Source organism: Brassica napus, chromosome A3 (genome assembly GCF_020379485.1).
Source record: "Brassica napus cultivar Da-Ae chromosome A3, Da-Ae, whole genome shotgun sequence".
Taxonomy (NCBI): Eukaryota; Viridiplantae; Streptophyta; class Magnoliopsida; order Brassicales; family Brassicaceae; genus Brassica; species Brassica napus.
This window is the reverse complement of record NC_063436.1, coordinates 27,447,223-27,473,073: the sequence shown is the minus strand read 5'-3', so window position 1 is coordinate 27,473,073 and position 25,851 is coordinate 27,447,223. Positions and strand designations below refer to the sequence as shown.

General features: G+C 33.9%; 3 protein-coding genes and 1 pseudogene across 4 annotated transcripts; 3 read left to right on the top strand and 1 right to left on the bottom strand.

Moving 5' to 3' along the window:
- The first annotated feature begins 3,725 nt into the window (after nt 1-3,725).
- Nucleotides 3,726-5,137, top strand: BNAA03G48840D (uncharacterized protein At4g00950). Its single transcript, XM_013886138.3, has 2 exons — nt 3,726-4,625; nt 4,943-5,137. Exons 1-2 carry the CDS (start codon nt 4,143-4,145, stop codon nt 5,027-5,029), a joined length of 570 nt encoding a protein of 189 aa, XP_013741592.1. The 5' UTR covers nt 3,726-4,142; the 3' UTR covers nt 5,030-5,137.
- Nucleotides 5,138-9,565: 4,428 nt separating this feature from the next.
- LOC125590496 lies at nt 9,566-13,453 on the top strand (annotated as a pseudogene).
- Nucleotides 13,454-20,443: 6,990 nt separating this feature from the next.
- Nucleotides 20,444-22,770, top strand: LOC106440969 (protein phosphatase 2C 57). The gene is made up of 11 exons (XM_013882750.3): nt 20,444-20,864; nt 20,933-21,061; nt 21,160-21,262; nt 21,350-21,460; nt 21,553-21,632; nt 21,717-21,770; nt 21,857-21,973; nt 22,062-22,116; nt 22,214-22,246; nt 22,324-22,370; nt 22,448-22,770. The coding sequence occupies exons 1-11, from the start codon at nt 20,533-20,535 to the stop codon at nt 22,566-22,568; spliced, it is 1,182 nt and encodes a 393-aa protein (XP_013738204.2). The 5' UTR covers nt 20,444-20,532; the 3' UTR covers nt 22,569-22,770.
- A 767-nt stretch (nt 22,771-23,537) lies between these two features.
- Nucleotides 23,538-25,715, bottom strand: LOC106444688 (acyl-CoA-binding domain-containing protein 2). 2 transcript variants are annotated; one of them, XM_013886137.3, is made up of 4 exons: nt 24,695-25,715; nt 24,417-24,519; nt 24,204-24,306; nt 23,538-23,922 (listed from the first exon to the last, which is right to left on the bottom strand). In XM_013886137.3, exons 1-3 carry the CDS (start codon nt 25,114-25,116, stop codon nt 24,205-24,207), a joined length of 627 nt encoding a protein of 208 aa, XP_013741591.1. In that variant the 5' UTR covers nt 25,117-25,715; the 3' UTR covers nt 23,538-23,922; nt 24,204. The 2 variants fall into 2 exon arrangements, with proteins under 2 accessions (XP_013741591.1, XP_013741590.1); XM_013886136.3 differs by having other exon boundaries at nt 24,209-24,306.
- Nucleotides 25,716-25,851: the final 136 nt, after the last annotated feature.

Below are 25,851 nucleotides of genomic sequence, written 5' to 3'. Positions count from 1 at the left end.
ACATTATGGTATGGTAGGTTTAAGGAGTTTAAGATATAAACACATTTAATCCTTATATAGCAGAACTTTTAGCCCAACATTTCCAAAACCCATAGCTTATGTTGTCATATAAATTTCTTACTAAGAATTTACAATCTGCATTTCATATAACAGAAGTAACTTTGAAGTGAAGTCTTCGATAATTTGTATTGGAAAAATGTAAAATTTATATAGTTGTTGGGTCAAATATATAAAGTGAGAACTGGGGGGTCCTTAAGTTAAGAAAGGTTTGGGCCTATTTCATCAGATGGTCGTATTCATGCAGTACCGTCGGTGCAAGTCAGATTAGCTAATATTGTAATTTGTTATGATTGATAATAAATCCATGTGTCACGTCTTTATCTAGTTAAAATAGTAAAAGAATTGATGATTATATGAGATAAGTGATAACTGTTTGTAAGATACAATATAGAGAACTGGAATATTTTTCAACAAAAGTTTTGCGGCCGAACTGCCGATCACCCCGTACTTGAATGTCGTGTTCAACATGACCAAATCTTTGTTAGAGCGTTCATTGCCGTAAGACCTGTAAAAAACTACTTATTTTTATGTTTTGAACAATAAGTTTAGTATGCTTAGTATACTTTAAATTCTTTGAATGTTTCCGCTGAAACTTACAAGTTTGCACACAACCTTCTTCCCTTAATAAAAGAAATTCGGTATATGTATCCAGTGAGTGCCGTGCGAAGGCTATTAGGGGCTTAGGGCAAAAATAATTTATTTTATATCAAATATGCGTATTAATTTTTTTAATACGAACCAGAAAATAAATTGTTTTCTTATCTTATATTTTAAAATTATTTTAAAGAAAAATTAATCTTATAAAAATTAATGGCAAAAGTTATATTTTGGTTACAACTGAAAATTGTATATATAAACTCAAATTATATGTAGGAAAATATTTTCGACATTCAAAATAAAAAAATATACAATGAAATTAATATTCACAACAACTAAGCAGAAATGGTCATATTATTGAAAAGTATTAAGAGATAATTATAGTTTTTTATCATATTATCATATATTGATTATATGATTTATGAATATGAAAACTTCAAAATATATTAACGTGAGAAGGGGCTTGGAGCCAATGCTCCAAAATTGATAAGGTGAACACGGCTGTGTATCCAGTGAGGTCTAACTTATAACTATTCCACAGATATTCTTTTCAGTTTGTTATGTTTGTCCTGTTTCATCAATTTTGCATTTTACTACTCGCCGGACCTTTTTTCCCCCAAACGTGGATATACCTCTCATATTCTGTAATTTTTTCAGAAAATGCGAGGAGACGAACCCTATTATATTCCGACGCAAGTGGCTTCCTTGTAAGCAACAATGCAACATCTTGTAATTGTATCTGTGATTATGTATATAAACTTTTATACGATGGCAACATATTATCTTTTCAAAATTGATCATATTGACGTACAAATATTTGACTTTTTTGTGTGATTATTTGCAGATTCACCAACTCCTGAAATTGTAATTCCGTGTCCAAACAAAACAAGAAATACAAAAGTTAACAGGACACACACCAGCACCCGGTCATTTTCACTTACCAAAGATACTTTACAAAAAAAAAAAATTGACATCCTTTTTTTTACATCTATATAAAATATATATATTTCGTTAAATTTTTATGGTTGTAGCCAATTTGCATATACTAAAATTCTTCATCGGATTATCCAAATCTGGTAGAAAGTAAATTGTATAAATATGTACTTGTAAAGGATATCATATATCGCCATTAGAAAATATAACCAAATATTTGTAAGGAAATTTTCAAGTGTGAAGATATTACTCAGTCTATTCAAGGAAATCCAAGCCTTGATTGCGATTTCACGGGGCACATCACATACAATTAATATGAAAACACATTTAAATGCATATATTCAAGTGGATGTCAAAAGGAAAAAAAATGTACATTTACCTCAAAGTCCTGCTAAGTATGCATGGACTATATAGTTACTAGGTAATAACCCGCGCCTTGCGCGGGATATGATTATTAGTTTCGTTATTTTTAATAAAAACAAAAATTATTATTATTTGTTTATTTTCATATTATAAATTTTAGATAATCGTCATGTCGAGCCAATGGTTTCATATCATAGTTTGTAAATGGAGAATAGTTCAAGAAAAAGAAAAAAAATTATTAAGACAAATCATTTTACTATAATTTGGTCGGTAGTGAAAGAAACATTAAGAAAAAAATGTTTCAACTTCCAAAAAAAAATAGATACTTCAGTGCTGGTAAATACTTATAGAGTGTTCACATCAAGGTGCACATGTATGTGTATGTAAAAGTATATAAAAATAAATGACAAATAAATAAATATATTGTTAATTAATATTAAATGACATTTTTGTTCTAAATAATACATGAAAGATAAAATTAAAATTAATTAAAAATTAAAAAGGCCTTGACTCTGATATCCGAAATGATTTAGAATTTTAAAGGATATCTGATTTGATCCGTAAATAAATAAAATTTAAAAAATAATTGAAAAATTAATAATAACATTTTATTAAAAAAAATATTATTTAACTTTTTAAATTTTAATACTTAATATAATAAATTTAATCCATAAAAATATTGTAAAACTTATATAAACTATAATATTTATGACATATATATATATATATATAATTTTGTACATATATGTATATATATGCATATAACAGATCGAATTTCATATCCATTCCTAAAAATATTGGTATTAGTGATTTGCTTTTTTTTTAATTGTATTTTAATAATTGATTTGCTTCGTAGCGTTACGGATGTCCATATTTTTTGGTTCAAATCAAAACGGATAACGAATTAAATCAAAATTTATAAATATTTTGCCCAACTTTATCTGTAAATAATAAAATAATATATATATATATATATATATATATTTAGCTTTTGATTCGTTATTTGTTTTGATTCGAACCGAAAAATCCAAAGTTCTATTTGAACCATGCATATGAGTTTTATATTAAAAAAATACAAAGTATATAGTGTGAATACATTTATGAATATAGTGTGAACACATTAACATATTTATTATCAAGTCATTGTGAGGCTGCCACGTGTCTATTATAGTGTGAATGCATTTATTACAATGCTTCTCCTTTAATATATAAGGGATGCGCGCATATATGTTTTCTTTTTTGAAGACTCTCTTGATGCACATTTGTTGAAATGTGAACTGGAATTAAAACCGCCACATATTTTGGACGAAACTCCAAATACCGTTTCTGGAGGAGTTCAGCAACGTAAGGACATGCATGAAATGTCAAAACTTGCGAGGGCTCACAAGGATAATATGATGCGCCTAATTTTTACTCTGTCTGCTTAAACATGCATTATTTCACCACTCACACATAAATAGCTCATGCAACGACAAAAAGCAGCCTTTGAATTTTCAACGCATCACATTCCTCGTTGTCTCACCAATATTTCGCCCCACGCATAAATCCATCACAAACTAGTTACAAGTTACGCATTCGTTATTTAACGTAAAACATTATTATTCAGTTAATTGGATGGATTCCCATAAATAAACTAACGAGACAACGTCATCTCATTAGTGGCTATCACTAAACAATGATTTGCTACGCTCCATGACTTGGATATTTTAGGATACACCTATGATGGCCTACATATGTTTAGTTTAAAGACTAAATCACTCAATATAATTGACAGAACAAAAACTTTTTTTTTGTCGACGATCAAGACTTCTTCAAAATACATAAATATCTATCATTTATTGTCACCACTAACCACTATCGCAGCTTATAGGCAGTAAAGGCTTGACATGAAATTTGAAAGGATCCAACGTTATGAAAATCTTTTGTAGGACCCTCTTCTTTTAATTAATTTATTTTCCTCTTCTATGTATCTCTCTCGTGAATAAGAAGCGCCACAAGCACAAGGAGCGTTCTGTTTTATTTTCTCTTCTACGACTTTACATAAAATATACTATTCCTCACATTATTCTACCTTACTTTTCCTTTTTACTTCTGTTCATATCATTCGAGCGTACTGTTTTTCTCTATTTAACTCAACTAATTATTCATACAACGTCAAAGAAAGTTCAATTCAAAAGAAGAAAAAAGCTATGGAATGTGAAAGTGATGACCAAGAACGGTTCTGTGCGACTCCTAAGCTTCCTCTCTTCTCGATTCCGTTAAGCAGAACATCTTGCGAGACTCCTGGCCTAGCTACGCCGCCTGTAAACATCGCCGGATCAGTCCCGTTTATATGGGAGGAAGCTCCGGGAAAGCCACGCGTTTTCGATGAGAACAAACCGCCGGCGTCAAAGCAGAACACCGTACGGTGCCTTGAGCTTCCGCCGAGACTGGTTTTGCAAGCCGCCGTGAATGAGCCATCTCCGACGACAGTTCTTGATGGTCCTTACGTTGTACCACGCCGGTCTCTGTCGTTGACAAGGAGAAGCGAGAAAGACACTGAGTGTCGATTTGACTTTTCACGTTCCACGAACGGTCGCTGCTGCGACGGAGGCGACACAACAGTGAAGATCAGTAGAGTTAGAAGAAAAGGAAGTCTTCTGAATCTTTCTCATTCCAAATCGCAGTTCTTGGTACGTTTTGAATCTGCTAACTTTTCTCGTCACCTCTTCTTCTGTTCTAAAAATCTCGTTTCAGTTGTTTAATTGTTTTTACGTGATTGGAGTTTGATTTGACAATTCAAAACCAAATTTCAACTAATGTGGGATTTGATTATTTGAATAAAAATGTTTTTTAAGTACAAAAAGTTTTTTTCGCATTCACTTTCCTTAAAAGTCCTGGTCTTTTTGATTGGTTGCTCTTTATGTTATATTTGGGGTTTTAGTTATACATTTTTGTGGTTGAAAAAATTGATTACTTGGCCTATTTTGCTTGCATAATAAAAATACAGGCAAGGGTTTACAGAGGGTTTAAGCAAGTCATTCCATGGAGACGTAGGCAAGATAATCTTCCAAGGATGAGTTCTTCCAACGTCTAATAAGAATTTCTCCAGTTTCTTTATAATTCTTCAGTTAATAGACTAATATTCCTCTGTGTATACCACATAATTTACAGACATGAAAAAAGTAATTACAGTTTTAACTTTCACTAAATGTAGTAATTAATATAGTCAAATTATGACACATGCTGGTGGGGGAGCTAAGACAATGCCTCGGACGTTGAGAAACTCAATATGTTTTCTCTCTTTCGCACATCAAACTTGTTCATGTTTATAATATCGTCTTTATGTTTCCTTAAATAGTTCACTATACATTAGGGCTGTTCAATATGGTAAAACCGAACCGTACCGAACCGAACCGAACCGAACCGAAATAGACAATATGGTTTGGTTTTGGTATATACCATAACAACCGAATGGATATAATTTTATAAAAACCGTAGGATTTGGATATGGTTTGGTATATAACCGATTAAACCGAATAAACCGAACAAAACCGATTAAAAGTAGAAACATGTAAATATGTATCTATTTTATAACAATACATGAAAATCTATTTGTTACATAAGTTAAATTTGTGTTAATAACTATTATAATTTTATAGTAATAAAAAACCTTAATTTGTAAAACACTTGAACTATAACTAAATAACAATACATCGCAATTCACATTTTATTTTCTAAGTTTTTTTTTTATCTTTTTGATTTATTTTAGTCTTCACTAAATTAATATGAAGATTATAAGTTTGATAGACAATAATTAATGGAAAATTTTCAATTGAAAATGCATGATTTTAATGAACACTAAATATGGAAGAGTGGAAAAACTTTTATTTCATGTTTCTGTTTTGTTTCATATTTTTATTTTCAAAATTTCAAGCTTTGATTTTAGTTATAGATTTGATTATTTTATTTGATGGTAGAAGTATTTTTATTTATTTGTTCATTTATTTGAACATGTAATATATTTTTAATAAATGACTGTGTTGACAATATGACTCTAAAATTCATATAATATGATCTCAAACAAAATAATTATGTTTTTTGGTATAAAACCGAATAAACCGAAAACCGACGGTATATAAACCGAACCGAACCGAAGTAAATATGGATTTAGAATGGTAGTTATATTTTACTAACCGAAATACCGAAAACCGAAAAAAACCGAATCGAAACCGAACCGATATCCGGATTGAACACCCCTACTATACATGTACACATTAACAGTTTTGTTTTCTCTCTTCCGTGTCAAAGTAGTATACTCTCTTCTTCTGTAGTTTTTGTCTATAACTTTCATTTTGGACTTGTATCATATCAAAATATGAAGAACTACATCTCGTTTGGACTGGAAAACCTCGTTGAAAATGAGGACTCAACATATCCCTGAAAGAAGATTCAAGATAGTGAGAAACGGACGACTCATTAAAGCACGTATAGAAAAGCTAATGCAAAACTAGGAGCTTATTGTTTAAAAGCAAAGTCTTACATGGGGTTGACTTGATTAACGACCTCAAAAGCTTGTCTTGAATACCCAAAAGCCAACACAAGGAGGCTAAAGCTGACAATGGTGAAACTTTTCAATAGTGGAATATGCAAGTCTCTTGCCTTCTGATGAACTTCCAAATGATGTTATCTTTCTCATCAAGTAACCTGGAAAAAGAAAAGAAACTCTGAGCTATATTTCCTTGTCCAAGAAGACTAAGATCAAATGATTGAATTATGCCATATAAATACCAGGGTCTTCCATAGCGAGGTTAGTCCTGTCATTTGGGTTTGGGTTTATGTCTGAAGCCTTAAGTAGCTCGAGAAGAGCTTCATTAACCTGAATCCAAAGCAGCGAGGCAAAGCTCTTGATATCAGGTAAAGTTTTTCAGCTGCATATACATGATAATACTACTCAAGAAGATGCTCACAAAACATGATACTTGATTACAGTACATGCATTCCATAAATGACTTATCTGATACGAGAAATCCAGCATAAAGGATTACATCAATCTCTGCTTTTGTAAGTTTATGCAACCAACAAAAGCATTAACTTGGCCATCAAAACCGTAACGGGACTGCATTCCAGTTGCTTGATATCTCTTTCACATATTGCTAGCATTCCATATATATATATATATATATATATATATATATGTATATAGATATGTATCTCAGAAGATTATAGATATTTATTCATTGCCTTCTCACATTAAAAATCAGTACTATCCCAGTAACTCATATAATAGGTCTGTTCGTTTGCAACCGGCGTCAGCGGCAAAATAAAGATACTACAGAAGTAATTTTACTTGCTAAATAAAGATACTACAGAAGTAATTTTACTTGCTGTAAAATCAGGTCAGCGGCCGCGTCAGTTGCCAAGGATCGATTAGAGTTAGGAAAGTGGAGTTGCAGCTGCCACTGTTATTTTTAGCGTTGTATCTGCCGGTTATTACTTGCTATAGCGACTGAAAAGTAAAATCTCTTTTTCTGCGACTATGGCTGTCAAATGGATGTGCGGACCATTAGTTACCCATATCTAAATATAAATGGGTCTATTTTGGTAACGCCCATTTGTCCATGCGGATTATAAATGCACAAGAATTACAAAACCAATGGGTAACGGGCGTTAATGGATTTGGACTATTTGAATGCGGTCGGTTCAATGGTCACAAAAAATTAGGATTTCAAAAATTTTATATCAAAATTTCCGACAAAACAATAAAATCAAGTGTTTTCCCTAAAACTGCAAAAACATTTTTTTCCGCCGCAACCGCAAACTCATTTCCTGTCAAAACCGCAAAATCAAGTTTTTTTGCCAAAACCGCAAAATCGATTTTTTCGTCAAAACCGCAAAATTGAGTTTTTCTGCCAAAACTGCAAAATCAGTTTCCTCGCCAAAATCGCAAAATCGATTTTTTTCCGCCAAAACCGCAAAATTGAGTTTTCCCGTCAAAACTGCAAAATTGAGTTTTTTTCGCCAAAACCTAAAAATCGAGTTTTTTCCGTCAAAACCGCAAAATTAAAATTTCCCGCCAAAATCCAAAATCGAGTTTTTTCGCCAAAACCGCAAAATCAAATTTTCCCGCAAAAATCGTAAAATCAAGTTTTCCCGCCAAAACCGTAAAATCAAGTTTTTCCGCTGAAACCATAAATCGAGTTTTTTGCCCAAACCGCAAAATCAAGTTTGTCCGTCAAAACCGAGTTTTTCCGACAAAACCGAAAAATCGATTTTTTCACCGAAATCACAAAATCGAGTTTTCCGCCAAAACCGTAAAATTTATAGGCTTATAGATTAAAATTTAAACTTTTCTTATATGGCATTATGGATTCCATGAGAGTCCATGTAAACATGAGTGTTAGTGGGTAAATGGATAAATGGATATGGGCTAATGGACGTGGACTAGGCGAGTTTACAGCTCTATCTGCGACTGTGATGTATTTGCCGTGATAATAGCTGTTGTTTTGAACCGCTGCCGCTGTGGCTCACATTTATTAAACGAACAGGCCTAATATCTCCCGTCTTGTGTTGGTCCTATACGTTCGTCTAGGTAATATGGCAATACTATATATTATCAACCTTTGCTAGATAGAAAGATAAGAACCAAAAAATAAAGAATCACCATTGAATAATGTGTGTCCAAATCAACAGATGCTCTCTGTTCAGGAGTCTTTTCATTGAAACAATGAACATTATCATCACTGGAAGACTAACACACACAGAGACAAGTGAAAAAAGACATTGCTAATCAATTGTTTCAAGTACTATTTTGGGGAAACACTCGAAACCTACACCTGTAATATTAAACAAATCCCAGCAAGGTGCAAGCTATCATAGCCCCTGTAACAAGTAATTAACATAAAATTAACTAATATTGTTTTTTTAAAAGTACACTTTTTAAGATCAAAAACTATCTCCTAGACTATATTTGCGAAGTGATTTTGTCACATGTTCTTTCTACAATCAATTTCACAAAACAAATATGACATTGCTACTGAAATTGATGACATGTTTTATAGCTTAATATGATATGGACAATTGCATTTAATGTTAATTTATATTTTTGGTAAACTTTTCAAAATATGGTAATAACTCATATATTACATTTAATGTCAATTTATATATTTGGAAATTTTTTTAGAATATGAGAATAACTCATAAATTATCATTAAAATAAGTATATTCAAATATGGCATTATAAATTTCGAAATATAATTTAATTATATATTTTCAAATTATACAATTTTATTACTAAAATTTTCAAAGATGTATACAATTTTTATAGAAAATTAGAAAACTTTAATCGTAAAGTCATTATTTTCTTATATATCTACAAATTTTATAAATATTGTTTAATTTAATTTTTTGGTAATTACGCAACTCTTACAAATTTATTTAATATATTTAATTAAAATAAATAGATATAAAAATCTATCTAGAATTATAATTTTAAATATATACATGCATATTCTTAAATATTAATTTTATATTTAATTAAATCAAATTTATATTCAAATATTGATATGAAAAAGAAAATTTACAATATTAATAAAATTTATTTTAAAATATAATTTATATATATCTGTTAAAAAATATTTTAATTTTTTTTTACTGCACATAGTGCAGAAAAACACCTAGTAAGAATTTAAATGACATATGACTTTTAGTAATTAAAACGTTTATTGTATTCGTGCCCATTACAACCCATCATAAATTATTAAGCCCACGTTGAATTAGGGTTAGACGTATGTCGGCGTGTGTATTAAGCTTAGACACATATGCATGATTCTTGTATCATCACTGATTGCCGCAGACTCATCGATTCAATTCTTTGTGAGTATTTGCGTCGTTGTTTTCTATGTTACGTTAATTTGCATCTAGTGTTGTTGCTTTAATCTAATAATTTTTAGCGTTTGTTGAATACTTGGATGAAAGATGACGATGATGTGCGATCTTCCACATGATTTGGTGGGTGAGGAGATACTTACCAAAGTTCCCATAACATCTCTGAAAGCAATACGATCTACTTGCAAAATTATGGAACGCTTTGTCCAAAGACTTTATTGTTGGTAGTAAATCAACATCAACTCATCAAGGCATCATGAGTTTATAGGCTTCATAACGATAAGTGATAAGGTTTGTTCCTTGAGATTGGATCTCCAAGGAGTAATCGAGTTGAGATAAATAACGTCTTTCACTATGATAGCTTAGTGTTATGTATCACTAAGGACAAATCGAAACTTTTGGTGTGGAACCCTTATTTGGGACAAATAAAATGGATCGAAACACCAAGCAAAAAGCGTTTTCGCGAGACAAACATGTATGCTCTCGGATACAATAACGACAGTAAGGTCCCTAACTATAAAATTTTGATGCTACGCGGTACTAACGGTTATGGCCGTGTCTTTGGCTCTGAAATCTACGATTCTACTTCTGATTCATGGAGTGTTCTTGACCTCCTCATCCCCGACGACTGTGAATTGGATCATTATCAACACGGGGTTGATTCTGAAGGGACGTACTTACTTTTTTGCTAGAGTGAGAACTAATACTACGTTAGGGCTTGGCATTTTTCTGCTTTGTTTTGATTATACAAAAGAGAGATTTGGACATCATCTGCCTCTCCCATTAATCGCTGATGACAAAGAGGCTGTAGTTTTATCTTGTGTTAGGGAAGACCAACTCGCGGTGCTTTATGAGAAGAGGGAATCTAAGGAATTGGAGATTTGGATTACAAATAAGATTGCGTCTAATGCGGTGGTGTCATGGAGCAAGTTTTTGACGGTGGATACGAGAAACATACCATTCGTTCATCACAGAACTAGTTCTTTTCGGTGGGATTATGGTAGCTTCTTCATTGGCGAGGAGAAGAAAGTCATTGTGGTTTTCAGTGATGGCCTATTGAGCTTATCCAATCTCCACCTCCACGCAACAAAAGCTTCTTACATCCTTGGAGAAGAAGGATACATCAAATCATTGAAAATCGGATGCTCTCTGCATGTCAAACCTAGTGGAATTTGTTTCCAACTTGTGTCGTCTTCTTATCTTCCAAGTTTAGTGCAACTCGATCAGCCAAGAAAGAGATGACATAATTTACCTAAATTTGTTTTTTTTCTTTTTCAAGTCATTTTGAACAAAAAGGAGACATTTCCACAAAAATGTCTAATACCAATTAATTTTTTTTATTGGTTATAGAATTCATCAACCTTAATACTAACTAGATTTTGACCCGCCCTTCGAAAGCGCAGATTTTTGAGATTATATTATAATATAAAGTCATATTATATTGAAGAAGAGAATTTTTGAAAATTATATATTCTATGAGTAGTTTATTTAAGATTTTATATGTACATTTTATATAACTTTCTCTTAGACCTGGATATTTAATATGGGCCAAAGACAAAACCGAAACCAACTCAAAACATAGGTTTGATTTGGGTCTAGGTTCAGAGAAAATTACCTAATAGGTATTTTTTTGGACCCGCGGGTCTTTGTTTGAGTTTGGATTCTACCCGAGACCTAGTCGGAAATATTTTGTGTATATTCAGTATATTAGGGTATTTCCAATATGTTTCTGGTATTACATATATCTTTTAAGTTTTGAGTTTGGATTTACAATAGTTTTGGGTTTCAGGTAAAATTTGATTTTTTTTTTAAAAAAAAATTGGGTAGTCGGATAAAATTTTGGGTATTTTTTGGTTTATCGGGTCAGATTTTGAATAAATTTTAGATTTTTAGGTATTTAAATATTTTGAATTTTTTGGAGTTTAAATATTTTTCATGTTTTGGATATTTTCATATTTTTAGATAATGAGAATCTTTTTGAATCCTAAGTACCTGAAATGATATGTCTAGATATGATATACTTACCATTGAGTCTGTGGAAATATTTGAAATATATACTGCAAATTTTTATTTATTTTTATAGGTTATAACCCGTTCTATGACGTGATATTGTAAAAATTATAACCAAGGAAAAAAAAATATCAGCATCCTGGTTAGACATGGAACTATAAACCGAGAACCAACAATGAATCAAAACCGAAGCAAAAAAACTCAAAACTAAATTGATATTCACAAATAACTAAGTGGTTCCTATATATTTAAAACCGAAAAATCAAAATCGAACCTTTAGAAAATATATTATTTTATATAGATTTCAAATATGGTGGTTCCTATGATTGAAGAGATACAATTTTTAAAAATGTGATTTTTTTTTTCAAAATATAGTGGTTTCTATATCTCTGTTGAAAAATTTAATATTAATTTAATTACATAAAGTATTCGAAATTTAATAACAATGTAATTTTAGATAGTAATTTTTCGATCATAAAGATATTTAACAAAACTGTAAAATTGTTTTCAAAACTCATTTCTGAAACACCTAAAGAAAGAAACCATAGTACTTTTCTATTCAAAGATACACTTAATCATAATATTTTATAGCTTTCATGTGAATATTAAATATTTTAGATGTCTCACCACTTCGTAGTGCAATTGTATTGCAATTATATAATATTCTTAATTGCGGTATTAATTTGTTTGTTTTATAAATTTATATTTGTTTTCCATTTTAAGTGTTCAATATTTTTTTTATTAATTTACATTGCAGATGTATCATATATTTGTCAAAATCTATTTATTAGTTATTCTTTTATTGTTTCCATATTTAAAAGTATGATTTGTTACGTGTATTTGAGTTATGGTAACTGAATATATTTGATGAAATAGTGATTACAAATCGATTTTTTTTTATTTCTAACAGACCATAATTTTTTTTAAATAATATCTATGTTTCCAAACAAATCTCAAATGTACTTCAGTTTTAATAATATAAATACCATAGGAAGTTAAGATGGCTTGATTTCAATTTGTGCTTCATGTGTTTGAGACAGTATAGCAGAAGAAAATTGCGAAGCTCTAATCAGTTAAATTTTTTTTATAGACTTATAACTTATAAGAATGGATATTTTACGCGTATCCGAAATCCTAACCCTGACTAAAAAATTTAAACCAAAACTGAACTAAACTATGAAAATATCTGAACGAATATTAAGCCAGAAAAGATTGGATACTTGGGCCCGAACAAGTAATATTGAATCCGAAGGAATATTCGAACATAACCAAACATGTATATATATTAAGCAAAGTAAGAGCAACTCCATTGTAGCCCAACTCTAAATTCAATAGACCGTAAGTTTTTTTACATTAAAATCATTGTATTCAATTAAAATAAGATGCAAATTATTTTTATCTATAAAATACATACTATCATTTCTATTGAAATATGCCATGTCAGTTGGTGTTCTTGGCACAAAGATTATGCATGAAAAAAATCATATCTATGAGACTTTAGTTTTATTTGGTTTGAACATTTTTCATTTCTTTCTCAAAAAAAAACATTTTTCATTTCACATGTTTTGAGTACTGAATTTCATATATACATTGTTTTAAGGATGATCGGGTTCAAATACGAACGAATCAGAGAAAAAAAGAAAAGAAGACTTTTTCTTGAGTTTTGTTGTGTAAAGGAGAGAGACGGCCGTTTGGTTCGGTAGAGAATGCCACGTTGGATGATTTGTTGGCGGGTAAAATTAGTCAATGGTCAAACTTAAAGCTGATTAATTCCACTTGCGGACCCAGATCCGTTAATCAAAAGCCCATTAGAACAACTGCAACGCTGATCTTTACAAAAAAAGATCCTTAGCAACAAATTATTTTTATAATATATGGGGATAAAAAAATTAGGAATTTGTGTCATAATTGTGTTTTTCAGTCCGTAGATAATGACCATTTCGCTGCCGGGCTCGTTACTGTGCACGCGTCCCGTCATCGCGTGGGAATCCTCGATTGGCCCCTTTTCTTTTTTAACTGAAAAAATAAAAATAATAAAATAATATAAAAAACATACCTAGATTATCGAGCCATGAGTAACACGGTTGTGGATGCCTTTATTATAAAGTGAACCGTTGATATCTTGCATATTTGCATTGTTTTAAGTCTCCATTTTGCACATAATGATCATATAGATTAGGAATTTAATATCTTTAAGAGCCATATTGCATTCATATCTCTTTATCAGGTGGTAGAGTACATCACTATGTAGCGTGGGAAGAAGCCATAGCAAGTCCCACCAATGATTCTAGAGTGGTGATCAAGATGTTCAAGAACACTATCTTTCCAAGATTTGGAGTTCCAAGAGTTGTGATCAGTGATGGAAGATCTCATTTCATCAACAAGCTGTTTGAGAATCTTCTCAAGAAGAATTGTGTGAAGCATAAGGTTGCAACCCCTTACCATCCTCAAACAAGTGGTCAAGTTGAGATCTCCAACAGAGAAATCAAGTCTATTTTGGAGAAAACTGTAGGAACTACAAAGAAGGATTGGTCTATCAAACCAGATGATGTAGTTTGGACTTATAGGACAACTTACAAGACTCCGTTGGGAACCACACCTTTCAACCTTTCTTTGGGACAACATGCACAGAAGACACTCATTTGCTATCTGAAATAGGATAGATTACACCTGCATCTAGGAGTTTTAGAATCTCTTTCTTAACAACATCTTTCAAGTTGAGGGATATCACCTTCTTTATGCATGCATAGGATACATCTAGAGGATGAATCTATTTACTGGACCTTTGAAAAGTCCATTTCAACCGTTAAACCTAATTCAAATTCAGTATTATTGGTTCTATGAATCTAAAATCCATATTATTGGTTCTATGTTTTAAACAGATTTTAAAATCATATGTTATTCAATAGCAAGGATTTGTTTATGGATTTGAAAAGATTTTAAGTGTGTTTAAGATAAAAATACAAGTAGCAAATATTGAATTAAACCTTATTATTTTTATTGGATTTGTATTATTGCTTTTTCAACTTTTTGAGTTTAGACAAGTGCATAACAACTTTTCAACTTCTTTTATTATAGCAAAGAAAAACTATAATAAACACATGCATGACAACTTTTTAACTTGTCAATGTCTCATATAGATATTTATTTATTCAGCATTTCGACCAGATGTTAAATTATACTTTGCCAAGATCTCATATTCATGATAGCTTTAGGAAAAATAACCGAGAAAACCTAGCCAATTCAGTGCTAACTCAATGCCTAACCTGCTAATAACTTATAACAACTTCTCCGGATCCAAGCATCTTCTCTCATAAACTTCTATTAGATACTTATTTAGGTTTAGTTATAAATCCATTTGATTGATTTGTAACAATTCACTTATTTTGATTTTGAAATACATATGAATAATTCACAAACCCACTTGTGAATTTAAGGAGGATCTATAAATTCATTAGATTACTAGAACCAATAAGCCCACTTAAGAACCCCTCCTTGATTCTCTTATCTTCAGATATTAAGGAGAATTCATTGTCATTAAGAGCATCATTAGCGCACAAGCTCTCAAACTAAATTTCTTAGAATTACTATAATATTTTTAAAAATTATCCAGGTAATTAGATCACCTAAAAAGAAAATTATCATTAGTGCAATAAGAGCATCATTAGTGCACAAAATGGATCACCTAAACAGAAATTTTACACGGTTTAAGTTGTAGTTCTCCTCTAAATAACATGTTAAATGAATAGTCATACCTTTTTGAAAAAGAGGCTATCATCATAGCTTAACAAAACTATTTCTCAAAATCTGTATGATACATCCTCTAGATGAAGTTGTAGTTGAACTTATAATTGAGTCTTTACTTCCACATTAAAAGTTTGTGGTATTACTTCGGGAAAATATTAAGCAAGTGATAATATCAAAGTTTTAGTCAAAAAGTAATCAATATTTACAACTATTCAGGTAATTAGAATATATATTATTTGACTTACTTTTCATCACCATTCCAAACGATTTCTTGCTCTATTTGAAGCTCATTTTTCACAATTTTGTTTATCTAATATGACAAAATATTAATTAATTAGAACGATAACCAATAAAATTATGATTTTGTATTAGACCAAACTTATTTTTATTGCATCTCTCTTACTTGCAACAATGATGTGTAGATAATCGAGGAAAAATGCTTTACCATGCTAGTTATAAGATCACCATATCCATAATCACATGTTGAATATGTGGGTTTACCATGTTGACTAGATATATACGATCCGTCCACATAACAATCAATTTCATGTTTGTTTGAGACAACTCCCTTTGAAGTGTTTCTAGATGCAATAGTTTGTTTAGAGAAATAGAGAAATGCATTGAAAATGTTTGAGGAGACTATTGCATTCCCAAGTGCTTGTAGACCAAACCTTGATATGTTTGACATCATTCCCAGACACAAAGTACATGTGACCCCATTCTTTTTTTTTTTTGAATTGAATGTTAACATTTAATTCGAAAGAAAAAATTATTTGCTTTACATCAAGTGTAACTTTTCTAAATTGCAAAATAAAATTCTATCTTCTTCTTTCTATAAACTTTATCTTGTGCTGAACCAATAGCTCATTCCTCCTTCATACTCTTTATCTCCTTTCTTCCTTATAATGGGGAATTTGTTCCTCATGTTTTTATCAATCATTTTGATGAGCAAACACACTGGCGAGGGAGCCTCCCCATGTCTTCTTCTGTTTCTTTCTCTCCAAATAGTGTGTACTGCTGTTTGAAGAACATATCTCACAGTGAACAGTTTGATCTTCCCCTCAGAGTGATCCAAAGCCAATCTAATTATGCTTCTCAAGTTCGAAGTGTATTGACTACCCATAACTCCTTTCATCAAAGTCTCCCATAGCTGAGAAGAGTATGAGCATTCAAAGAATAAATGAGTCAATGTCTCATGTGGATTTTGGCAAAGAATACAAGCTGTATTAACACTGCCGCTCCATCTACTCATTCTTTCACCAGTTGGGAGCCTTTCATGCATTGCAGTCCATAGAACAAAGGAGAATTTTGGCGTTGCATACTTAAACCAAACCATCTTATGCCAGTAGCAGCTCTGATGCTTCACTCTTATAACTTGCCAAGTCTCCTTTGCTGAGAAAGAGTTTCTATAGACTCTTTTTCCATTTTTCCATAATGAGACATCTTTCTCTTGTATTAGATTGGCTTTGTAGCTTTCTATCTCTGCTTCCACTCGATTAAAAATTGGAAACCGGTGATGCCTTCTTCTATGTCTGCTACACTCTTCTACTTTTGCATTTATGGAGATTCCCAAGTCAATATAACCTCTATCACTTAGAAGATCTTTCAAACAACCCAATGGTGACCAGGACTCATACCAAAACGAAGCCTTCTTACCATTCTTTACTTCCACTCTGTATAACTGTTTTGCCACTTCTCTGCACTTTAGGATCTTCTTCCACATCCAAGAGCCTGCTTGTGTTGTTTCTTTAATTGACCACAATGATGCCTTCCTGATTAAGTAAGCCTTTATCCACTTAACCCAGAGAGTATCTGCTGAGAGCATTCTCCATATCAGCTTTAGACTGCAAACAAGATTCACTTCTTTTAATCTTCTCACTCCCAGTCCGCCATCTTGCTTAGGTCTACACACATCTGCCCAAGAAACTCTAGCTTTCTTCCCATTTATTTCTGGTCCAGACCAAAGAAACGCATAACAGAGTTTTTCAACTTCCTTAATACAAGCGTTAGGGAGTCTAAAAGCCACCATCCAGAAATTTGAGAGACTAGTAATCACAGAGTTTATCAATTGCAGTCTTCCTGCATATGATAAAAATATGTTCGTCCAAGAGTTGATCCTTTTTCTGATTATCTCGATAAGAGGAAGAAAATCCAATACTGTCATACTCTTTGTCAACAGAGGAAGCCCAAGATAACGTACCAGAAGAGAACCAGTCTCAAATGGAAACTGATGCAGAATATCTTCTTGGTTCTGACTTGAGATGCCCGCCATAAACAACGTAGATTTCTCCAGACTTATCTTTAACCCCGTCATCTTATCAAACTCCTCAGAACTTGCAAAACACCCTCCACTGATCTCTTTGACCCATCAGAGAATACCATCAGATCGTCTGCAAAGCATAAATGAGTAAGGTAGATGTTCTTACATCTTGGATGGTATCCAATCTTCTCCTTACGAGCTGTTTCGTCTATCATTTTCGATAAGACATTCATACTGATCACAAAGAGATACAGTGACAAAGAACATCCCTGTCTCAACCCTCTTGTACTCTGAAAATAACCTGCAAGCTCTTCATTTATTTGCACCGAGAATGAAGCAGTTGAGATGCATAATGTTATCCAATGTATAAACTTCTCCGGGAGCCCCATTGCTTTCAGAGTGTTAATCAGAAACGACCACTGAACTGAATCAAATGCTTTGGAGATGTCTATCTTCATGGCAAAACCCTAAACCCATTCACCACAATCATAGGCAATACAATGAATAGCATCTTTGCAATACAAATTACCCATTTCAAGCAGTTTAATTTTGTCACTTAGTGGATGTTTTTTGTTAAGAAAACATTAAAAAATAGTTGCATAGTTTTTGGTGTTCTTTGTTATTCACACAAAATGATTAAACACATATAACATATAGATAACCATTTTTTGAGTAATTGATCAAAATGTTTGACGCTTACATTAAGTTAAAGATGCGCATGACTAAGCTCACCGCTATATCAATTGCAATACCAAATGGGTGAAATGATATTAAACATGGAGCAAAAATCTTATTTATGCTTTAAACCTAGGTAGTCCACACTTAGTTGGATCCACTTGAAGAGAATCTCTTTCAACTTGTTCCTAAAGCAAACAATGGTCCTAACATGCTTTTTAAAGATCCGTAGTTGCAGAGTTATCAAAATAGATCAGAACATTTGTATATATGAATGAATGACATGCGGCATAAGACATGTATCTAAACTTTATGGATGAATATATATTATTTTGAATTAGAATAGTAAAAAAAAAACTGTTACTAAATTTTTATAGATAAATATAGATGTATATGAATGTTTGAGGGTATAAAAATTGAACATATTGTTAAACTGAACATTTTTAGTTTATCGGTAATAATAGATTTTTGCATAAAATGAATAGGTTATGTATAAAAATTGAATTTTCACTGCCATATAAATTAGGTATTGATACACTAAAAATAAACCTTGTTACTGTCAAGTTAACAGTGTTGTTGTATGTTTAGATTCAATTCAGGGGACCAGTTTACACTTTATCTTATTGGTTCAACGCTAAGCTAAGACAAGATTTGGGGTTTGAATTTATGGTTTCGTAAGAAACAAGTAACAAGATTGATTAAAGAATGAAAATTTTACAAGAAGACAGTCTGGGGTTATTTCATCGGGTGTCAATACTGCGCCAAACAATTATCCAAGCACGATTAAACATAATCTAGAACTCAGATCACTCATGTAGAACATCACACTGACGTGGAACTGCCCCATATGCCACTCAATCTTGATACCTAAACTCTCGCTTGGAGCAAGATCAAGGGCAAGCGTTAGAGATAAAGTCCGATAATTTCACTAAACACCCTAATATCTACTTTCGCTGATTCTCATTCATACAGTATCGAGTCATCTTCTACGCGGCTAGCCAGTTGATTAGACCTAGGTTCAAACATTGAATGATCAGATTAGTGCAAGCAGTAAAAATTGATATGAATGAATAACATAATGAATTGCTTTATCTATGTTTAGCTCATGGGATCAACACCCAAGAATCCTAGACAAGCTAGCCGACTACTCAGACATAACACAAGATACCAAAGACATGATTTCTGACTAATATTGCATATAAATAAAAAAATTGAAATAAGAGGGTTTATGATGATCTTCTCTAGATGAGAGGTGGAGCCGTCTCCCTTACAAGTCGCAAATCGCCAAAAAGAAGTATAGGTTTCTTGCTAAAAATTAGTGTACATAATAAAATAATCATACATGCACTTTTATATGGAGGTGCCATTAGATTAGAGGAGAAGGAGGACGGCTAGGGTAAACTCCCAAATTAACTTGGTGTTTATTTAAATGTCGGAAACAATCGTTCCGACTGTTCTTTGAGGGAAACAATCGTCCAACTGCTCCGTCTGGCTGTTCCGCGGAAAATCCTCTAAATATGACATATTTTCTTCATGCCTTCCTCTCCGACTCTGCAACCTACTCCAAACCTGAAAGGAATATATAAAAAACCTACACAGATTCGATAGAGAACTAAAAACTGTTTGAAATATAATGATGTCAATAACACCATATATCAGGTATAAATTGAACATATTGTTATATTTCAGGTTAGATTATGGCTGTTTTCCCTCACTTGAGCTGTACGTGGAAGATTGGACATCTGATCAAAGTTCAAATGCCAGCGAATCGGAGAGAAAACAGAAAACAAAAAAAAAAGTTGTCGAGTTTGATTAATGGTCAAACTCAAAATTGATTAATCCCACTTTCGGGCCCATATCCATTAATCAAAGCCCATTATGGAAAAGTGGACCGTTAAGTCAGTTAAGACGCCTTAGTTGATTCTCTTATCTTCAGAGATACTAAGGAGAATCCACTGCCACTCTTTTACCATTTTCTCTTCCCCTCCGAGTTAACTCGCTCTTGCCTGACTCACCGAGTCATGGCGCTTCTCAGGCCTCACCTTCATCGCTTCCACTCCAACGCTCTCCACCAATCAGCCCCTCATACTAAATCAACCGCCGACGCTGGCGGTGGACTTGTCGTCTACCCCACCTATGGTCGTCGTCGTCGTCACCGTTGCTCCGCGATTGCGATCGACGCTCCGTCGTCTCTCGCCGGCGTGACGCCTATCCGATGGGGGTACACGAGCGTTCAAGGGTTCAGGGAGGAGATGGAGGACGACATCGTCATCCGCTCGGAAGCGCTCGACAGCTTCTCCTTCGCCGCGGTTTTCGACGGCCACGCTGGATCCTCCTCTGTTAAGTTCCTCAGGTACTTCATGCAAGATCAGTTTTTGAAGTGTGTTAGTGGTGGTGATGGTGATGATGGTTTTTTAATAGGGAGGAGCTGTACAAGGGATGTGTTGAGGCGTTGCAAGTTGGATCTTTGTTGAAAGGTGGTGACTTTGGTGCGATCAAGGGAGCTTTGGTCAAGGCCTTTGAGAGTGTGGATCAGAGTTTGCTTAAATGGTGAAACTTTCGTTTAAGGGTTTGATTGAATTTTGATTTTGGGTGGTTTGGGTGAAGTAAAGTTGAATACTTTTTTATGTATATGGTTTTGGATTTAGGCTAGAAACAAAAGGTGAAGAAGATGAGTCTGGTTCAACGGCTACTGTGATGCTCATTAGAAATGATGTTTCCTACTTTGCACATATTGGGGATTCTTGCGCTGTAAGTCTTCTTGGTTTACAAGTTGTGGACGTTTGGTCAGTGAATCGTTGTAGTTTTTTTTTTCATGTGGTTAATGGTTTGGAATAGGTCTTATCTCGATCTGGACAAATCGAGGAGTTGACTGATTCTCATCGTCCATATGGAAGCAGTAAGGCAGCGGTTCAGGAAATGAAGAGGATCAAAGATGCAGGTGGATGGGTGTGTCTTCTTCAATCTTTTTTCTATGTTCTCAAATATCACTTGCTTGTGTGTAACTCCGGATTTGGCTAAGAACTGATTTCTTTACTCAGATTGTCAATGGAAGGATTTGTGGAGACATAGCTGTATCTCGTGCTTTTGGTGACATCCGGTTCAAGACAAAGAAGCATGAGTTAGGATCTGTCTCTTTTCTTACACTTGCTCTTCTTTTCTAGATGCTACCTCATTGCTCACTATATATAGTTCATGAACCCAGGATGTTGAAGAAGGGTGTCGATGAAGGAAGATGGTCCGAGAAGTTTGTCTCGAGGTACTGAACTATTCAGAACGCTGCTTCTAGTTTTTTTTTTCAAATCTCTTTAAGGATCTCTGTCCTGATTTGATAGAATGTTGCAGAATCGAGTTTAAAGGGGACATGGTTGTCGCAACTCCGGATATCTACCAAGTGCCTCTTACATCAGATGTGGAGTTTATTATTTTAGCTTCTGATGGACTGTGGGACTACATGAAGAGGTTTCTTTTTTTCTTTTGACTCCTTCCTCAATGCTTTTATTAGGAAGAAGTAAATAGCTGACAGTGATAAAATGTTTTGCTGATGCAGCAAAGATGTGGTTAGTTTTGTAAGGGAACAGCTCCGAGAACATGGAAATGTCCAGGCAAGCTTTTCTTTTGATTCATCTCCTTATATTCCACAAGACATATAGACATGGTTTTGAGTCTGAGCTAGTCTTTTTAAATGTTCCTTTGTAACAGCTTGCTTGTGAAGCTCTTGCACAAGTTGCTTTGGTAAAATAACGAAAACCCCTCCTCTCAAGCTTTCTTTAATCAGGATTCCGCAACTGACATCCCTCTCATAATTTCAGGACCGGAGATCAGAGGACAACATCAGCATCATCATAGCTGATCTAGGGTAGGTATTCAAATTCGTAACTTATTCAAGTATCCAATTCATAGACTCTTGACGTGTCTTGATTTCGATGAAAACAGAAGAACAGAGTGGAAGAAGCTCCCGGTGCAGCGACAAAACATGGTGGTTGAACTTGTTCAGGCCGCAGCCACTGTGGGTATAGTTACAGTTGGCATATGGATGACTTCTCTTCTCTCTTGAGTAAAATGAAACATCCAGTCTCCTTCCTTCATTAGTGTATATAAAACATGTAACTATGTCAAACTCTCTAGCCTTCTCTTAGAGATGGAGATTACCTCGCAGTTGGTAACTCACCAAAGTACATGTAAAATCTCTGGAGTAAATGCTTAGTGTAAAGAAAAAAAATTCACTCCAACATAAAAGCAAATACTTATATGGACTATCAACTTCCGTTTATATCCCATTAGGACTCTGCTTTTTCAGAACCATCTGATGAGTGAGAAATGAGAACTGAGTTAAGATTATACCAAGAACTTAATGTACTCTGCAGTCTAAAATTATTGGTGGGAGTTTTGTTCTTTTGATCTTTTCTATTTACCAACCTCCACAAGACATTTTTAAGTTTATATATTTGTAAAGTCAAGAGTAGAAAGGTTGTGAGACGTAAATGTCATTCAATATAATTCATATCCAAATATATTTGAAAATTACATTTTAATCAAGTAGAGAAACGCATGCCTCATGCAACAGTTGATGGTTCTAAGTGTTTGCCCCCTTGACACTTTTTAGGCATATATAAGATGGGAAAATTAGGTAGAGTTAGCATATATTTTCATGGGCTAATTAGGTAGACTGTCTTTTCAGATTTTTATTTGCAAATAAATAGGCGAAAATGTAAATAAATTGGATGTTATTTTGGTGAGTAATAGTGTAATACCCAAGCTGGCATGGGTTAAAGCTCATGAAACATCAATAGAATGAGCCTGGTCTTGTTTATGAGGAGAAAGGAGGACAAGGACGATGATGATGGTGGCGGTTAGTACCGTGTAACCACCACCAGGGCCATTTTCTTGTAGCCCAAGGCAGGGTTCTTTGGAGCGAAGATGAAAGGGGCACAAATCTTTTTGGTCATTTAATTGATGTATTACTTGTCTCTATCACCATTTTTACCGCCAAAGTCGGTTACTCATTTCCTGAGAATCCAATAATGACAAGAAAAAACCCTCTTTATACAGCAAAAGATTGTTGTTGTAATATAAGAAAAAGAAGAGATTTAAAAAGGACAAGACTTTGAAACATCCAATTGATTCACTGTTGGAAACGACATCGTAAGTGAGAGTCAAAATAAAAGAAGAAAAAAAAGCTTTTAAATAAGTCACTTCATCATATACAATGCGGCATCTCCGCGGTTAGTTTTTGTGTTTAGTCTGTCTGCTTCGGAACCAGGGCCAGTCTGATTCACAGAGATCGAGGGGTGGAGTTACCTTCATCATCTTTAGAGGCTGTGTTAGCTTTCTGCTTCACTAGGAACTCGGCGATGGCTTCTCTGTCTACTTCTCCTTCCCTAGCAAACGCGTCGATGGCATCAGTCTTCCTGAGAGACAGAAACACAGGAGAAACGCAAGGATATGGAACTAGTGTTTCATTCAGATAGACATATACATCAAAAGAAAGAAAAAAAAAGCTCCAAGTTCTTCCACTAACTCGTCGATGATAATAGTAAGCCAGTTCACTAACAAAAGTTGTTGCAGCTAGTACGAGATGCTAAGTTAACATACTCTCTGAGTTTTAATGAATCTTTGGATTTCACATATACCATCTGATCAAGACACTAAGCAATCAAAGTAGAGAAAGTAAAAAAGACATGAGGAGAACCTTACAACTCATTTTGGGATTCCTCTTCATAAACCAAAGAGCTAAAAACAGTCCCCATGGTTCCTCCTGAGCTTGAGCCTGCATCATTTCTACTTCCAGCTTTCTGGTACGCCACAACAAAGCGAGCAGAGAAGATCAAACAAACATTTCAGAGATAAAAACAAAAAACTGAATGAAGATGAAGAAGAAGAGGAGGAGGAAAAAGGTTAATACCAGGCCACCGTGTAACCAAGTTGGATAAAGCTGAGTGACAATCTCAATATACTTCTCCATCGCTTCCTCAGTGGGCATAACACCCAGTTTCCTCCATGCTTGCCTGAAAAGACAAGAAGATAAAGCCATGGCCATATACAATAAACAGTTATAACAATGAAACCACATCATCTCCGGAAGCTAACTAGGTGATAAACTCAAGTATAGCATCAAACTTCACCCTCAAAATGATCAAAGAAGCTAATGGCAACATCAAAAACAGAGAGATAGAGGTATACCACTTGGCACGAGCAGTAAGTTTGAGAGCAGAAGGCTGAGGAGCAGTACAAGGCCCTTCCGTAGCGATCTTATACAACCCGTAAAGCTGCTTCTGGACATCACCAGGCACCTTCCGCGACAACCGATCAGCGGCGGCTGTAGTTACAAAGAGAGTAGCAGCGCTGAAAGCCTCGTCCAGTTCCGTGCTCTCTACGCCTTCCCAATCATCGTCTTCCCCTCTCGAGCTACCCTGCTCCGCCTCACCACCGACGGTAGAAGACTCGACGCGGCCGGAGTCAACCTCCGATTCCGGTTCGGAGTGGCGAGCAAGGAAGAGATTGTCTTCTTTAAAGGTGACGACGATCGAGATGAGCTTGGCCAAGAGGTAAGAAACAATTAAACCTAAGATCACAGACTGAGCAAGCTGAGCCAAATCACCCATTTTCTCCAAAAAAAAAAAAAAACAGAACTCGAATTTTAAAAAACCCTAAGGAATCAAAACAGAGTCACAAAGAAGAAGGAACCCTAGATCAAATGGAACAAACTTTTGATTCATTAAACCAACAAACCAAAACGACTTTTTTTTTTCTTCCTTTATGTTAAAGATTTTTTTTAAAGACAACAGAAAATAAACTTGACGACAGATCACAGAAGCGTCTAAATTGGGGAAGAAGAGTACGTGTTCTGCCCTAATGATGAATTGATGTCAACTGTATAGGAAAGTAATCGAGAAGACGTGCATGGTGTTGTAAGACCATGATATAAAGGAAGGCTTGAATCATACGACACGTAAAAAAATGAAAATGTAAATGTAAATGTATCCATAAGCATATAAAAAGGTAGACCATAACAAAAGACAAAACTCATACACCCATATTAAATCGTTCCATTCACTAACATTGCTTGCTTAAATGAGCATCTCATGAAGAGAGAAGAATCCCACTCGTAGTTAGGTCTACATAGTGAGTGTGAATCAATTCCATGGAATACCCATTTAAGCAAGAAACATTAGAAAGAGGAAGTGAGTTTTTATCATTTGTGTCCATGAGGGTAAAGAGAGATGCTTTCACTTCTACAAGTATATATATGCGCAACGTGAATAGCACAAACTAGGGAGCCATTTACGGAAATGTCCTCTACTCAAACAGGAAATTACTACCCACCCACTAGGCCGGTC

What these genes read in the sequence shown, in the direction of transcription:
- BNAA03G48840D (XM_013886138.3), top strand. Translation starts at nt 4,143, where the DNA reads ATGGAATGTGAAAGTGATGACCAAGAACGGTTCTGTGCGACTCCTAAG. An exon ending in ATTCCAAATCGCAGTTCTTG is followed by an intron (nt 4,626 to 4,942) that starts GTACGTTTTGAA and finishes ATAAAAATACAG; the next exon opens with GCAAGGGTTTACAGAGGGTT.
- LOC106440969 (XM_013882750.3), top strand. Translation starts at nt 20,533, where the DNA reads ATGGCGCTTCTCAGGCCTCACCTTCATCGCTTCCACTCCAACGCTCTC. An exon ending in TCCTCTGTTAAGTTCCTCAG is followed by an intron (nt 20,865 to 20,932) that starts GTACTTCATGCA and finishes GTTTTTTAATAG; the next exon opens with GGAGGAGCTGTACAAGGGAT. An exon ending in GAGAACATGGAAATGTCCAG is followed by an intron (nt 22,117 to 22,213) that starts GCAAGCTTTTCT and finishes CCTTTGTAACAG; the next exon opens with CTTGCTTGTGAAGCTCTTGC.
- LOC106444688 (XM_013886136.3), bottom strand. Translation starts at nt 25,116, where the DNA reads ATGGGTGATTTGGCTCAGCTTGCTCAGTCTGTGATCTTAGGTTTAATT. An exon ending in CTTGGTTACACGGTGGCCTG is followed by an intron (nt 24,307 to 24,416) that starts GTATTAACCTTT and finishes GTGGCGTACCAG; the next exon opens with AAAGCTGGAAGTAGAAATGA. An exon ending in GAGGAATCCCAAAATGAGTT is followed by an intron (nt 23,923 to 24,208) that starts GTAAGGTTCTCC and finishes TCTGTCTCTCAG; the next exon opens with GAAGACTGATGCCATCGACG.